General features: G+C 41.7%; 1 protein-coding gene across 5 annotated transcripts in view; it reads left to right on the top strand.

The window, feature by feature from the left end:
- MBOAT2 (membrane bound O-acyltransferase domain containing 2) overlaps positions 1-14,230 on the top strand; it is a 110,849-nt gene that overhangs the window by 70,867 nt on the left and 25,752 nt on the right. For 3 of the 5 annotated variants that reach the window (XM_032496981.1, XM_032496986.1, XM_032496982.1), the window contains one exon: positions 5,545-5,640. The exons of the other annotated variants lie outside the window; for them this stretch is intronic. In XM_032496981.1, the coding sequence (XP_032352872.1) occupies positions 5,545-5,640 (96 nt within the window). The remainder of the gene's footprint in view (positions 1-5,544; positions 5,641-14,230) is intronic. 5 annotated transcript variants of the gene reach the window in all.

Raw genomic sequence — 14,230 nt, 5'->3', positions numbered from 1 at the left:
TAACAACCAGTTTACAGAAATTGCTGAAAAATGTAACAACTCTCATGAGCTGGTATGCATCAGATCTGGAACACTCTTGCAGATGGTCACCGCAGTGGACGACACAATCTGTCCCTCCCAGCAGCCTCAGCAGACTGCTGGTACCTCTCACGGGCACCTCTGTGTCTTAGCACCTCGAACTGCAAGGGAGGCTGGGAAATGGGATAGTTAGCCTTTGGCCTCTGTGGAAAGGAGAGCAAGGGTGACCGGAGATGGAAATGCCTATGGAGTGAGTCAGCCAAGAGTGTCTACTGCAGTTTTGTTCCAGAACTTTTCCATGACGCATCTGTATATGTTTACATATACACACACGTTTGGGTACAGGCATAGAGATTTGTCTGTAAAGTGGAATTGCATTTTAAGCACACTGTTCTTTAGCTTACTTTTTCCACTTAACTCTGATTTTCATTATATATACATATGCATGTCTCTTTATTCACCGGTGCTGAATTCTGTGGTGTGGCATTCTATTTATTTTATGATTTCCATTTATTTTAATTAATATCATTGGAAACCTTTAGCTGGTTTTCCATTTCTGTCATTAAGTATAGTGCTATAGTGAATATCTTTGTATCCTTGTGCATATAATAAGTGTTTCTGTTTTTTAGGATAGACTTCTTAAAGTGAAATCGGCAGTTTGGAGAGTATGTACAAATTCTGATGTCTACTGCAGAATCACCCACCAAAAAAGAGGTTTAAAATTTCGTTCCTACCAACTGTGTTTGAGAATGCCAGTTTCCCCCACCCAAACTGGATATTGTCTACTTTTAAACTTTTGCTAATTGTATTTGATAAATCAAATATTATCATTCTAATATGCATTTCTGGATTATTATTACTATTTCCTGATCAGTCCTTTATCTTGAATCTAATTTATTTTTCTAAATGGTCTGGCCGTTAGAATTTTTGTATTCTGTAATTTGCTCATTCACATTCTCATCCATTTTTTCACTTGAATTTTTCATTCTTTTCTTGCTGATTTGTAGAATTTCTTTGTTATCTATATTAACCTATATGGAGTAAATAATTTCTGTTACTTATTTAATTTTATGTTATTTGCCATATGGAAATTTCCAATAATTTCCATATGATAAATACTGTCACACTTCATGGCAATTATCATTTTTGTCACACTTATGAAGGTTTCTCCAGTTCCAGGATTTTGACGATGTTCTTTTGTATTTTATTCTAGACTTTTTATTGCCTTATTTTTTACATTTAGGTCTTTTCATAACCTGACCGGATTTGTGTGCATGTGTGTAGTGTGAACTGGAAAATGATTTTTATTTCTGAAAGGAGAGCTAACTTTTTAAACTTCATTCACCTCATTCACCCTTTTCCCACTACCTTTATATGTAAGCTTTATAATAAACAAAACTTTCAGTTGTACAGGGAGTCTTTTTTTGGACTTTCTTCTCTTTTTGATTAATCTTTTGGTCTGTTTCTGAGTCAGCGCTGCCTTATCAATTATGGCGACATAGGCTTTGACCAGGTCGGGTTAGGCAGGTTCCTCAGCATAGGTTTGTGAAGTTTTACAGAAGACCTTGAAAATCAACAAACCAGGTTCCACCAAAAGTATCGTTGGGATTTTGATTGGGATTATGGTGTTAAATTTAGAGATTAATGTAAGGAGAGTGGACTTTAATGTTACTTGAATTTTCAAAAGAAGTCTAAAAGTAAGGCAGTCCGTGCTAACACGCACACCTCCCTTTCCTGCCTCAAACGCTTTCATATGCTTGCTTCCACGAAGTACTAGTGTTGCAGGCTGACAAAGTACTGGCTGTTTTGACAGCTCTTTTCAACGTTCATAAAACATCCTTTGCCTTTAGTTTACTAAGAGTTCTATTTGTTTGGTGAAAACATTATTGAATTTTATTAGATGCTTTTTAATGTATCTAACTATTTTCTCCCTTTGAGTCATCACTTTGATGACACATGTTAACTAGTCTTCCTATACTGAATAATTTTTGCATTTATCAGATAACCCCTGTTTGGTTGAGGTGTCTCATTTTAAATTACAATTAGTTTTAGTGTACTAAAGTCTTACTAAGGAATTATTTCAGTTATTTATTGCAGCATGACAAACCACCCCAAATTTAGTGGTTTAACAACACTTTATTATTGTTTTTCATGGTTCTATGTGTTGAGTAGAGTCAGCTGGACAGTGTTTGCTTGGGGTCTCATGCAGTTGTTACTAAATATTGGCTGGAACTGCAGTTATTTGAAAGCATGACTGCTTGACATCCAAGAGGGCTCCTTCTAAGGCTGGCCGTTGATACTGGCTGTTGTCTGGGAGATCAGTGGGGATTATTGACTGGAGCACCGACACGTTGCCTCTCCATGTGGGCTCAGGCTGCTCACACGTGGTGGCTGGGCTCAGAGAGAGTTTGCTAAGTACACACGTTCCAAGAAACCCAGGAGGAAGCAGCAAGACTTCCTATGACCCAGCCTTAAAGTTTCAGGAAGTCATTTCCATTGTATTCTGTTGATAAACCAAATTATTAAATCTCACCCAGATTCAAGGTGAGAAGAATTATATTCCAGCTCTTGATGTACAAGCTACATGTGCAACAGGGAGGGTTGCACCTGGGGGCAGCAGTCTCAGAAGACAGTCTGTCCTCTGGCCTCACAATTCACACTCATTCATCCCACAGAAAAAATACACTCCCCTCCCCAGATCCCCAGCGTCTCATCTCATGGCATCAAGCTCAAGATCTCTATCCTGTCATCTAAGTCAGATCTAGTGTGGGTGAGGCTTCTTGGGTGTGGTTCTTAAAGTGCAGTTCTCCATGGGAGGACCAGTAAACTAGAGTCAAGTTCAGGGCCCCTGGTGTACCCAGTATACAGTGGTGAACAGTGATAGGATAACTGTGATAGACCTTTCTTTTCAAATAAAAGAGGAATGCAGGTCACTTAGCAATCCCTGGTCCATAGCAATTGTGAAATCCGGACAGACTCCTGTTATCACCTCCGTGATTAGGGCCCAGATCTAATCCCTACAGATGGTTCTCTGTGGCTCTTGGCTTCACCCATTGGGCTCTTGACTTCATACCCTGAGCTTTCCTTCCTTTTTCATAAGCAATAACCAGATTTTTCAGTGAAATGGTTTTCTTAGCTTGCTACCTAACAGTAGGTAATGGAGGACCTCAAGATCTATTTTCATTTTGAGTTCGATCTCATATAACTCCCTTAAAAATGATATGGGCTTCCTATCTTTCTAATTGCAATCTCCTGCATTAGACAGAAGCTGCACTCACAGATCTTTTTTAGACAGTCTCTTTTTTATTTTGGTCAGAAAGAGCTGTGGGACAGCATCGTTAAGGTTCTTAACAATGTTCTTGTCTAGCAGAGAGTCTAAGAGGTCTATACCCTTAAGATTCTTAGAAGCTCTTTTTTTTAAAATCTGAGGACCTATGAAGATGTGGCCTTAAATCTTTCTGAAGTGTCATCAAAGAGTACCCTTGACTTCATCTTTACCCTAATTGCTATAGGGATGTTTTGTTGACCAGAAAGACTATCCTGAGTCCTTTCTATTTTTTTCTGAATTCTGCTCAAACCCTGAACACTTCTCCTTTTTAGTTTATCTCTCTTTACCCATACCTTGTTGTATGCATCTCAGAGAAACCTGTTGGCGCTTTTATGGGGTATGTTTCTTACGTTCCCTATTTCAACAGGCAGCAGTTCTCAGGTTCTGCTGCTGTACAGTCTGAGTTGCCCTTTCTCTGTTTCCTGTATTGTTTCCTCACTGCCCTCCAGGTCTTTGCTGGCAATCTCCTCGACACCTTTCCTGCTGCCACCTGCTACTCATCCTAAAGCCAGTGAGTGTGTTTTAGCTTTTTCCCAAGGTAGCATCCTGTTTTCACTTACTAGTTTCTGTTCTGATTATGTCCCTCCATCAAAACACAGTGGTTTAAAAGAAACTGGTATATTATCTTGCTTATGATTCTGTGGGTCAGGAATTCAGGAAGGGTTCAGATGGATTGATACCTCTTTTTCATCTGACGTCAGCTTCTTCCCATAACACATCTGAAGACTTAGCTCTCCCTGGTGCCCCTCTCTCTGACATGTTCGTCCTCCAGAAACTCTACGCGTGATGGTCTTGGGACAGTCACACTGCTTTCCTGACCACCAGCTTCAAAAGGTAGAAGTGGAAACCCCCAGGCTAATTGTGAACTCCGCCAGGACTAGCGAAGTGTTCCTTCTGCCATCATCTACTGGTCAGTGCTAAGTTAGAGGGCCAACCCAGATTCAAAGTGGATAGAGAAACACTTTTCCTCTTGATGAGGGAACAGAAGGTAAGGTTGTAGAGGAACATGTGAATGGAAGGACGTTGTTGCAGTTGTCTTTGGAAAATGCAATCTGCGATGTGACTTTTAGAAATTACGTGACGTTTGCTTTGTCGGCGCTGTGTGTGCACATGCATGTGTGTGATTCTATCAGCTGTAGCTGTCAGGAACGAGCTAGCTCTGTAAATCGTTTGAATTAGGAAGCTTTCCTCCCTTTTTCTTTGCTCAGGAATAATTCCAGTAGATCTGAATTACCTATTTAGATTATCCAAAGTTTGAAAGAACCTTTTTATAGAGCCACCTGAATTATCTACATGAGAAGTTTAAGATTTTAACTTAGCCAAATACATTGGCTTTTTTTCTGTTGATTTCTTCTATATTATATATGTTTAGAAAGTCCTCCCCCAATTTGAGAACACTCGAATATTTATCCACAGCCCACTCGTTTTCGTTTCATATTGTATATATAATTCTTTAATCCATATAGAATTGTTTACATGAAGGGATGGCTCCCTTTCCCCACCCAAATTTGTTGAGAATTCATCCAATCCTGCTAATTTGCATTGCAGCCTCCATCTTATGCAGTGTTGTATATTCTAGCTTCTGTTTCTGTATTTCTATTCTCTTCTATTGATACATAAATTCTCTTCTTCCCCATACTATATTTTTAATTATTACAACTCTCTCCCATGCATCTTAAGATTGAAAATTACTAAGTGTTTATGATTATAAAATGTGAATAAATACCACTTGATCCGCACTAAGTGTTTATGATTTAAGGTGATTGAGGACAAGTTTTAAAAATCCCTATTAAGAACTTGCTTAATGTATATTTTAGCCAAATATTTTCTGGCTAGATTTTGTTTTTTAGAGAGAAGGAGGAATAAATAGAACAGACACAAATACTCACTGTATTCAGTTTTATGCTGTGAGCGTGACTTCAGATATATTATGAGGTGTATGGAGGCCTTATGGAAAGAAAAAATGAATAAAGGTAGGAATTAAATGCATTTACCATTGAGATGGTATAAAATTCAAGTTAACTGTAGCAGACACTAGTGAAGTTTTTATAATTTATTGAAGAAAGCTATTTGTGGAGTAGATCTAGTAATGTTTAATTTTTGAACCATACCGTCTAGTTAATAAATTAGTTTAAAATGTATTCTTTAATAAAATGAATCTTTTTATTTCACTAATCTAGCTTGTTTTTGTTTTCCAGATATTGTTTTGTCTTTGCTTTGGGATACCTCACAGTATGCCAAATTTCTAGAGTCTATATCTTTGATTATGGACAATATTCTGCTGATTTTTCAGGGTAAGATGAAAACTTTGATTCAGTAGCCTGTTTATCTCTCCTAATATGTTGGTTAAAGGACAAAAATTAGTTGCATTTAGTAGTTCAAGAGAAAAACTCTCTTAGTTGAAAATTCTTTTATGAATTTAGCATTTTTTTCTTGAAAAAAGTGGTCTTTTGTGTAATTCACAGAAATAACCTGGTTTTTAAAATTGTTATATATAAAATGTCTAAATATATGGCAATTAAATTTGTTAATATGACATTATGATACTGAAACCATTTTCCAATTCTGATAGAAATTTCCGCAGTCACTTGTAACTTTTGAAAGTCAGCCCCTTTGAGCCTGCATCCTTGTTACCCTTCCTTCCTTCCTTCCTTCCTTCCTTCCTTCCTTCCTCCCTCCCTCCCTCCCTCCCTTCCTTCCTTCCTTCCTTCCTTCCCTCCTTCCCTCCCTCCTTCCCTCTTCCCCTCCTTCCTTCTCTCCTCTCTTCCTTGGAGTCCCTTTCGTACGGTCATTTCACCAGCTTCTATGTGACATCTGATTGCTTGTTCTTGCTTTTTCACCCGCTGTGGGACTTTCTTTGGACCAAAGATCCTTGGACTAGCTTTTCAGTCTGGATTTCCTGGAGAGGGCACTTGAGCATGTAATTTATTTCTGTACATTTCCCTTCCATGGAATGTTTTACATTCTTATATTCAGTGTTCTGCTGACTGGTGGAAATAGCTTCCGGCACTTATTCCTTCAAAGGAGCTTTAGTCCCTCCGTGGTACTGGGTGGCTCTTTTTCCTGATTGTCTGTTATGAGATAAATTCAGTCCATATCCTTATGAATGAACTTGCTCACCATCTTTATAAAGAGACACCTGCTGACACCTGGGTACCGGGTGAGGAAGTTGAAGATAAACCTCTGTAGTCTTTATGTCAAGCCGACAGCTTTCTCTATTGAACAAGATGCAGAAGACCTGCTTTAGAGTCAGTCTTGGGTCATCTGGATGTATAAATAATTACCAGTAAATGCAGTTTAAGGATAAGTAAGTGGGAAAAATGAAACAAAACAAATCATGACATCTGTGAAAATAAAAAGTGTTCAACAGTAGAAAAGGACCAAAGCTGTATGAGCTTAGAGAAAAATCACTGTTATGAAACAAGAGAATTTAAGAAGATAAAATATCTTCTTCTACTTAATGAGGCTAAAGTGGATTTTTACTTCTATTAAACAGATTTTTAAAAATAGGTTTGGATGAAAGGAGACTGCATCCAAAAGAACAAACAAAACCAAGGCAAAGCAAAATTGATTAAATGTACTAAAATAACTAGTTAGTCAAATTAACATATTGAATAGAATTGAGAAATACACTTAGAATTCAGAAAAGGAGAGTAGATGCTGGTGATCTAGCTTATAAATAACAGGAACTCTTGAAGAAAAGAGCTAATGAGCAGAATCAGTAATTATATTGGGCCACCATGAGAATCTTGGTGAACTTGAAGAGGTAACCCAGGTCACATGTTGGCATCCTAGGGTAATGAAAGTAGAGACTGACAGCTTATATTTTTAAGCCTCCAGGTTTAGTAAGTAATTTAACATAGCTGAGTTGAATTCATTAATATGGACTGGTCCAAGTACAAATTTGTGAGACCCCGTGTTTGCTGGGTCCTCCTAACCCCTCCATTTTAATCTTAGTCCTTTTTTATTTCCCTGATCTGCTGTTCTAAACTCTTGTCACTCTCTGGATAGGCTGACTCCTATCAAAACAGCAACATAATTTCCACTGAAATTTTTAATCAAAGTTTATTTCTCACTCACAACACAGACCACTGAGGAGGGGGCCTCTGCTCCCCACAATCATGTAGGGAACCAGCCGTCTTCTTTCTTGTGGTCCCCCCTCCTTTAGGGTCTTTGGAATCCTCTTAAGTTGATGGAGGGGTGTGTCTGGTGTCGCGTGTGAGCAAGGAGAGAGCATGCCTGCACTTTTTCTCCCGTTCTGTTGGAAAAGACTTGTTGCATGACCCCACAATTTAGAGGCTAGTTTACAGTAAAAGCAAAATGCATGTTAAAAAGTTTTATGTGACATGGCTTTAAGTATTCTGCTGAAATTAAAATTTTTATTTAAATACAATTTAAAATATTTAAGTATGTTGAAAAAAACCAACATAGCATTTTAAAGGTGGACAACCTAATATAAAACTCTCAATTTCAATGTGTAATTTTTATCTATTATAGAGAAAACATTTGAACAGATAAAGATTAGACAGAGACAGATGAGGTCCAGGAGACCATCCTGGCAGAGTGAGGTTAAAATTAAGACTCTTTTTCTTTTCTTTTTTTTCAATGGATGCAGGAGACAAGAGCATTTAGAAGCCTTGAGTGTCTTACAACACGTGAACAGAAAATACCCTGACTTGATCCTAATTAGAGTGAATGTAACAGCTGTCCAAAGTGCTGGCTGTCTGAGGAGAATGGAACTGAACAGAGTGACCCGTCCTTTATGCTCGGCTGTCCCGTTGCCCTGAAGTTAGAAGCACAGGAAGGGAAGCCAGGCTCTTGCTGAGGGATCACAGGGGCGCTCTTTTGTGTAGGGCAATGTTACCTGCACGAGGTGTGGAACACTGATGCTGTGTGTGTGCCTGTGTGTGTCTGTAGATAGATTGGTAGGTAGGGAGGTAGGTAGGTAGAGAGGTAGGTAGATAGATTGGTTGGTTGGTTGATTCAGGGTGCATTTAAAATATTGATTAGATAAAAACGGACCTGCCTCTTAATAGAAGCTCCAGTTTGCAGAAAGGTTGAAAAGCTAGATTGTTAACTTTCGTGTGGGGCTCAGAAGACAGGTTCAAGAGAGTATAAAACAGTTCAGTACCTTCCTTTTATATCAGCCATAACCAGTTAGGAAATATAATAGAAAAAGGACCCTAGTTTCAAAAACAATAAAAACTATGAAATATCTAGGAACACCTGTGAAAAGAAATGCAGGGGCCTCTGTGCAAAAAACCATAAAACTTTACCATCGGCAGTTAAAGAAGACTTACTGGAGAAACACCTTGTTTATTCTGAAGGTGACATTCAGTGTTGGAAAGATGGTGCTTTTCTCGGATTAAGTAGGTGTAATGCAGTTCACATTGGGGTTTTGAGAGAAATTAGACGAATTGATTGAAAAGCTCCTCTAGAAGAATGCGTCCAAGTAGCACGTGCGGTGTAAAAACCTGCCGCCGTCTGTGCAGCAGCCGTCGGCCAAATGCGTAGGGCGGACACGGGAGAAGACGAGTCAGAGAAGCCAGCGGAGAGAAGCAGGCCCGCGGGGCAGACAGGAGATGGGAGGTCCATGTACAGAATGAAAATGCTGGGACTGCAGGTCAGTGGGGAGAGCCTCTCTCAATTATCCCATAAATGGTATTGAGACAGAAGAAGAAGGGCATGTGCTTGCCTCCTTGTAGATGGAAGCAGAAGCAGATTTTGGGGGGCAGGAAGTCCATGAGTTCTGACTGGAATATGTTGATTTTTGTGGAGCTGAAGGTTGGTTAATACATCCCCCCCAAAAGATAAATGTGACCATGTTTTCCATTCCAATCAAGAATATATTGTAGGGGAGGGTACCGCTCAGGCGGCAGAGTGCATGCTTAGCGTGCATGGGGTCCTGGGCTCAGGGTCCCAGCACCACCTCTAGAAACAAGTAAGTAAACCTAATTATCCCCCCCAAAAAAGATAAAAAATAAAATTTTAAAAATAAAAAAATAAAATTTTATTAGAAGGAAAAAAAAAGGACATATGTAGAGCTAACCAGATAGTGATCCGGTGCTCAGTAAGTATTTTATTACTGGTTACCCCTGTGTGTTCACTGAGCTAAGGTGTATTGAGCGAGTGCTGTGTGTTTTGCTCGGTGCTAAGAACTTTGGTAGGTGATGGTCCTGTCCAGCAGAAGAAGGGAGAGACCATTTGGTCTGAAAGCTTCAGGTGCGACTGTCTGGTTCCCCCTCCCCCGCCGTGTGGAAAGCCTCACCCCTTCTCCGTGTGCCCCTGAGCCCAGTCCTGGAAGGCCCCCTGCTGCTCCTTATCACCCTCTGGCTGGCTGTGCTGTCAGTGGGGCTGATGTAAATTATTCAGCCCGTAAACGGCAGTGTTCCGTCTATCGTGTTTCATCCTGCAGGAGCGGCTCCTGACACCTTGACCTACATTTGGTTGGGGAAACATTCCACCTAGCTGCTGCTAATGTAGTTCAGGTTACCCAGAGGAGACTGGTGTGGGTCTGTTACGTGGTCTGATTCGTCTGTCCCCCTCCTTACCTGAGCCTTTCCCCCGATTTGATTTGTCCACAAGGCAACGTGGTATAGTGATATGTATCAGAAATCTGCAGGTTGTCCTAAGACTCTAAAAAGCTGATAACCCGCCTGGGCGCTCAGCCCATCTCGTCTGATGCTGCAACCGCACGTAACTGCTTCCTTGTCTTCATGCTTTGGCCCGTCCGATGCTGCCTGCCCAGAGCCCCTCTCCCAACCTGACCTGCGTGTCCACACCTCCCCGCTCCTGAAGGCCCAGGTGCAAAGACTCCTGCTGGAGGTGTTTTTCCCCTCAGTTTTCTTAGTGTGAAGTTCTCTCTCATTTCTCTACACGTTTCTTCAAACATCTCATCTGGCTCCTAGTAACATTTTTATATAGTTATTTGCATGCTTGTCTAGCCCCCCTCTTAGTGAGAAAGCTCCTTCAGAGACAGCACTTTACAGTGAATTGTTGTGCCCCTCCAGTGCCTTGTGCTCGGTAGCAGTTCCAGCATTTATTTATTTTATTTTTATTTTTTGGCATTTCATTCTTTCTTTAAACAACTTACTGAGGTGAAATTCACAATCTAGAAATTAACCATTTTAAAATGAAAAATTCAGTGGCATTCAGTACCTTCCCGATGTTGTGCAAACACCACTTCTATCTAGTTCCAAAACATTTCCATCTCCCAAAATCAAACCTCTTACACATTAAACGCTTTCCCTCTGTTGGCACCTCCTCCCAGCCCCTGGTAACCACCAGTATGCATTCTCTCTCTTAGTTCTAGTATTTACTTATTTATTTTTACATTTATTTTATTTTATTTTATTTTATTTGGGGGGGGCAATTAGTTTTATTTATGTATTTACTTATTTATTTTAACGGAGGTACTGGGGATCGAACCCAGGACTTTGTGCATGCTAAACACGTGCTCTACCACTGAGCTACACCCTCCCCCTTCTCTAGTTTTTATTCAATGAAGGTTTTATCAAACATCTGCTGTGTCTCAGCTACTGCTTACAGTATCTGTCATATTGCTGTTTTATTTAATCCACACAGTGATTTTATTTTCCCCTTACTGTAAATAATAACTTGGGGGTACGTTAAACAGCTCCCCAGTCTTCTACACTGATACGTGGTGAGTCTGGATTTGAGTTGTTTCCTGACTCACGTGTCCAGCTGTCTGTTCCCCACGTTTCTGCCCTGTTGTCTCATAGGCGTTTCGCACTGGACTTGCCTGACACTGAATCCCTGCTCCTCCTGCCTTCCTTCTCAGCCAGCTCCGTCCTTCTATTAGTTGCTCTGGTCAGAAACCTTGGTGGGCTCAGGCCTCAAGCCCTGTATCCAATTCATCATCGGATCATCATCGCATCCTGCCGTCTTTACCACCAGAAGATGCCTGGCGTCCACCTCAGACCTCCTGTGCTGTCACCCCCAACTGAGCCCCCATCCCCTTCCACCTCTTAGCCTCACCCTGGGACCCCCCAGTCTTTTCTACCCAGAGCCCAAATACATCCATTCAAAACCAAGTTAGCTCTCTGCCTGTCACCCTCCGGTCGTTCCCAGTCTCTCTCAGGTGGAAGCCAGCGTGCTCACGGCGCCCTGCCGAGGCCTCCCAGGTCCACCCCTGCTGCTGTGTGTCTGCAGCACGTTCCCGTCCTCACTCAGCTGCTTCAGTCACACCAGCCTCCTCCCCAGTCTTCCCGCTCCAGGCTGATGAACTTGCTTTTCTTTCTCCTGGAACATTCTTACCTCAGACCTCCACAGGGCTGCTCCCTGACTCACACTCGCCCGTCCCGTCCCTCCCTCTCCCCGCCCTGCTTTGTTCTGCTCAGCACCTGGCAATGTCTGGCGGTGATACACTTACCTGTTAGTTCGTTCATTATCCTCTCTCTCCAGAACAGCCTCAATTCCATGACAGCGGGAACCCTCTCGTGTTCAGGGCGTATCCCCAGCACCGGGGGCATTGTAGGTGCTCATTAAATACTTGTCTTCCGAGCGAGGGAGTAAAGGGAATGAGTGAATGAATGGCCCGGAAGCCAGCGGCCTTTTCCCTTGTCTCTCACTGCATATTCCTTTGGCGTCAGGTGCGTGGTGGTCATCTGCGTCAGCGGGTTCTGCTGTGTGTGCAGGAGCGAGCACCTGTGTACTTAGAGATGGCTGAGAGTGGACAATTAGCAGTTTGCCTCTGTCGTCTGTTCACTTGTCCCTAGGTGACAAATTGACCTTGTACCTAGTAGGTTCTTAGATGTAGTTTAGCATTACTTTACAGGTATCTTTAGAGTTTAGCAGTCTCCTGGAGATAATGGAACAACCCAGAAAGTGATTGTTCTTTTTTAGCATTCACTGTCAGTTAATGTTTTACTACAGGTTGGGTTTTACTGTGTGATAGAACTAAATCCTGTGATTCTCGTTCTTTGTAGAGAAAAAAAATGCATGTCAATGTTTCAGTTAAAAAAAAAAACCAAAGTTAATTTGTATCCTTTTTTAAAAAAATCATAAGAAGTCTAGAGTGTTTTGGTACTTTACATCAGATGAATAATTTTTTTGATATTACTTGAAACTGTTTCATCAGTTAAAGTACTTATTTTGAACAGTTAGACTCTGTATCTTTCCACGTTCCTAGCAGAGTGTCAGCGGGAGAAAATTCCTGTGCTTCCACCTTAATCTAACAATGTCATCACGTGGACGGTCCAGTGGCTCCACCCAGGCCCTGACCTCACTTGCTGGAGGGGCTGAGGCTGAAGGCTTCTCCCCCTCCTGCATGGCATAGCCTCCCTCAGGGAAACAGGAGTCTTTCTGATTCAAGTCAAGTTATCGCAGACTTCCTAGGACCCGGGAAGCGATTAGATGTTGGAGGCTCCGCTAGATGCAAAGCAAACAGGTCGTTAAAGTGTCAGCAGAGGTGTAAGTGAAAATTGTGCAAGTCACTCTAATTGTCACCAGACAGGTATTTATGAACAAAATTGCACTGTTAAGAAAACTCACTCCGGTTTATCTCTTTGTAAACCGCGGGATTGTCCTCATTTAGAAGAGTTTTCCCCGCACGCTGGGTTCTGCGCAGTGGGTGAGGCTGGTCCTCCCCCCGCGTCACTCTGGTCTGTCTCCCGCCCATGCGCACATGTGCCTGTGATGGACTCACCTGTCCGTTTTCCCTCGGCTGTACTCTCTGAGCTCTCATTCCTCCCTTCATCCCTTACTGAACTTTCCCCGTAGTGCTTCTTTACTTTTCTTTACAAGATCCTCCTTCACGGTCCCTCAGCACTAATTTCGTCTTCTGTCATTTTACTCTCATGTTAGCCACCCCTGACCGCACCTGAGACAGGCTGGACCAAAGGCTAGGGGACAGCCACCCCTTTAAAACGAAATGTTCAGCGTCAAGGATCGTCAGTAAAGTGATGTGAGACTCTTTTGCAAACCAGTTAATACTTTGAGCCTGACTGTACGTCAGGTACTGAAGGTGCAGAGATAAATCAGGCAGTGAGTTCATGGTTTTTGTGGTGACAGAAAAATAAGTAACTGCAGAGCAGTGTGGTAGATGTTTTCAAGCACAGATGAGAACGGACAGGTCAGGGGGAGTATAGTCAACCTACAGTACTAGATCTTGACTGGACGCTCAGAAGATTCAGTTTATTTGGTATTTTAGAAATGCTTATTCAGCACATACCTTGTGCCAGGCACTGTTCTAGGTGCTAGAGATTCGTGGTGAAAGACTGTCAGGTCTTTATCTCATGGACCTTCCAAAAAGGAAAGACAGATTTTAAAACATCACCATAATTTGATAAATGAAACACCCATGAATGTGAAAAATTCATTGCAGGAAACAAGACAAGCAGCCGAGATGAAATGAAGGGTGTGTGTTGCATTTGGGCAGAGGTGGCTGTCTGAGGGAGAGCTGTCCCCAACCCCTCGTACAAAGGGACTTCTCAGCTGAGACTTGAATCTTGCACAACAGCTTCAGGAAGAGCAGTTGAAGTGGAGAGAGCCACGTGTGGAGAGTCCGGAGCTCCCTGCCATCTTTCCATCTCCTTTAGGGAGCATAATTCTTGGTACCAGCAGTACAGCCTCACATCACCCAGTCCCCAGCCCAGCTCGCTTTCACAGGAGAGCCTATGTCCCACACACCTGATGGAGGAGAACTTGCATGGGGGTCCCGGGTAGCCAGTGTGTACAGTGAGGGCGTGAACTCCAAAAGCACAATCTTGCCTTTTTGTAACATCTTATGTGTGTAGACCTAACGGTTTAATTTGTCACTGAGTTGATAAAACAAATTTAATAATTATTTTATCATTTGTTTTTGTGATGTTTTAAGGAGCTGTGAGAACTAAAATTTAGAGCTAAAGGGTATATTATAATTCA

Source organism: Camelus ferus, chromosome 15, assembly GCF_009834535.1.
Source record: "Camelus ferus isolate YT-003-E chromosome 15, BCGSAC_Cfer_1.0, whole genome shotgun sequence".
NCBI classification, from domain to species: Eukaryota; Metazoa; Chordata; class Mammalia; order Artiodactyla; family Camelidae; genus Camelus; species Camelus ferus.
This window is presented reverse-complemented; position numbering and strand designations above follow the sequence as displayed.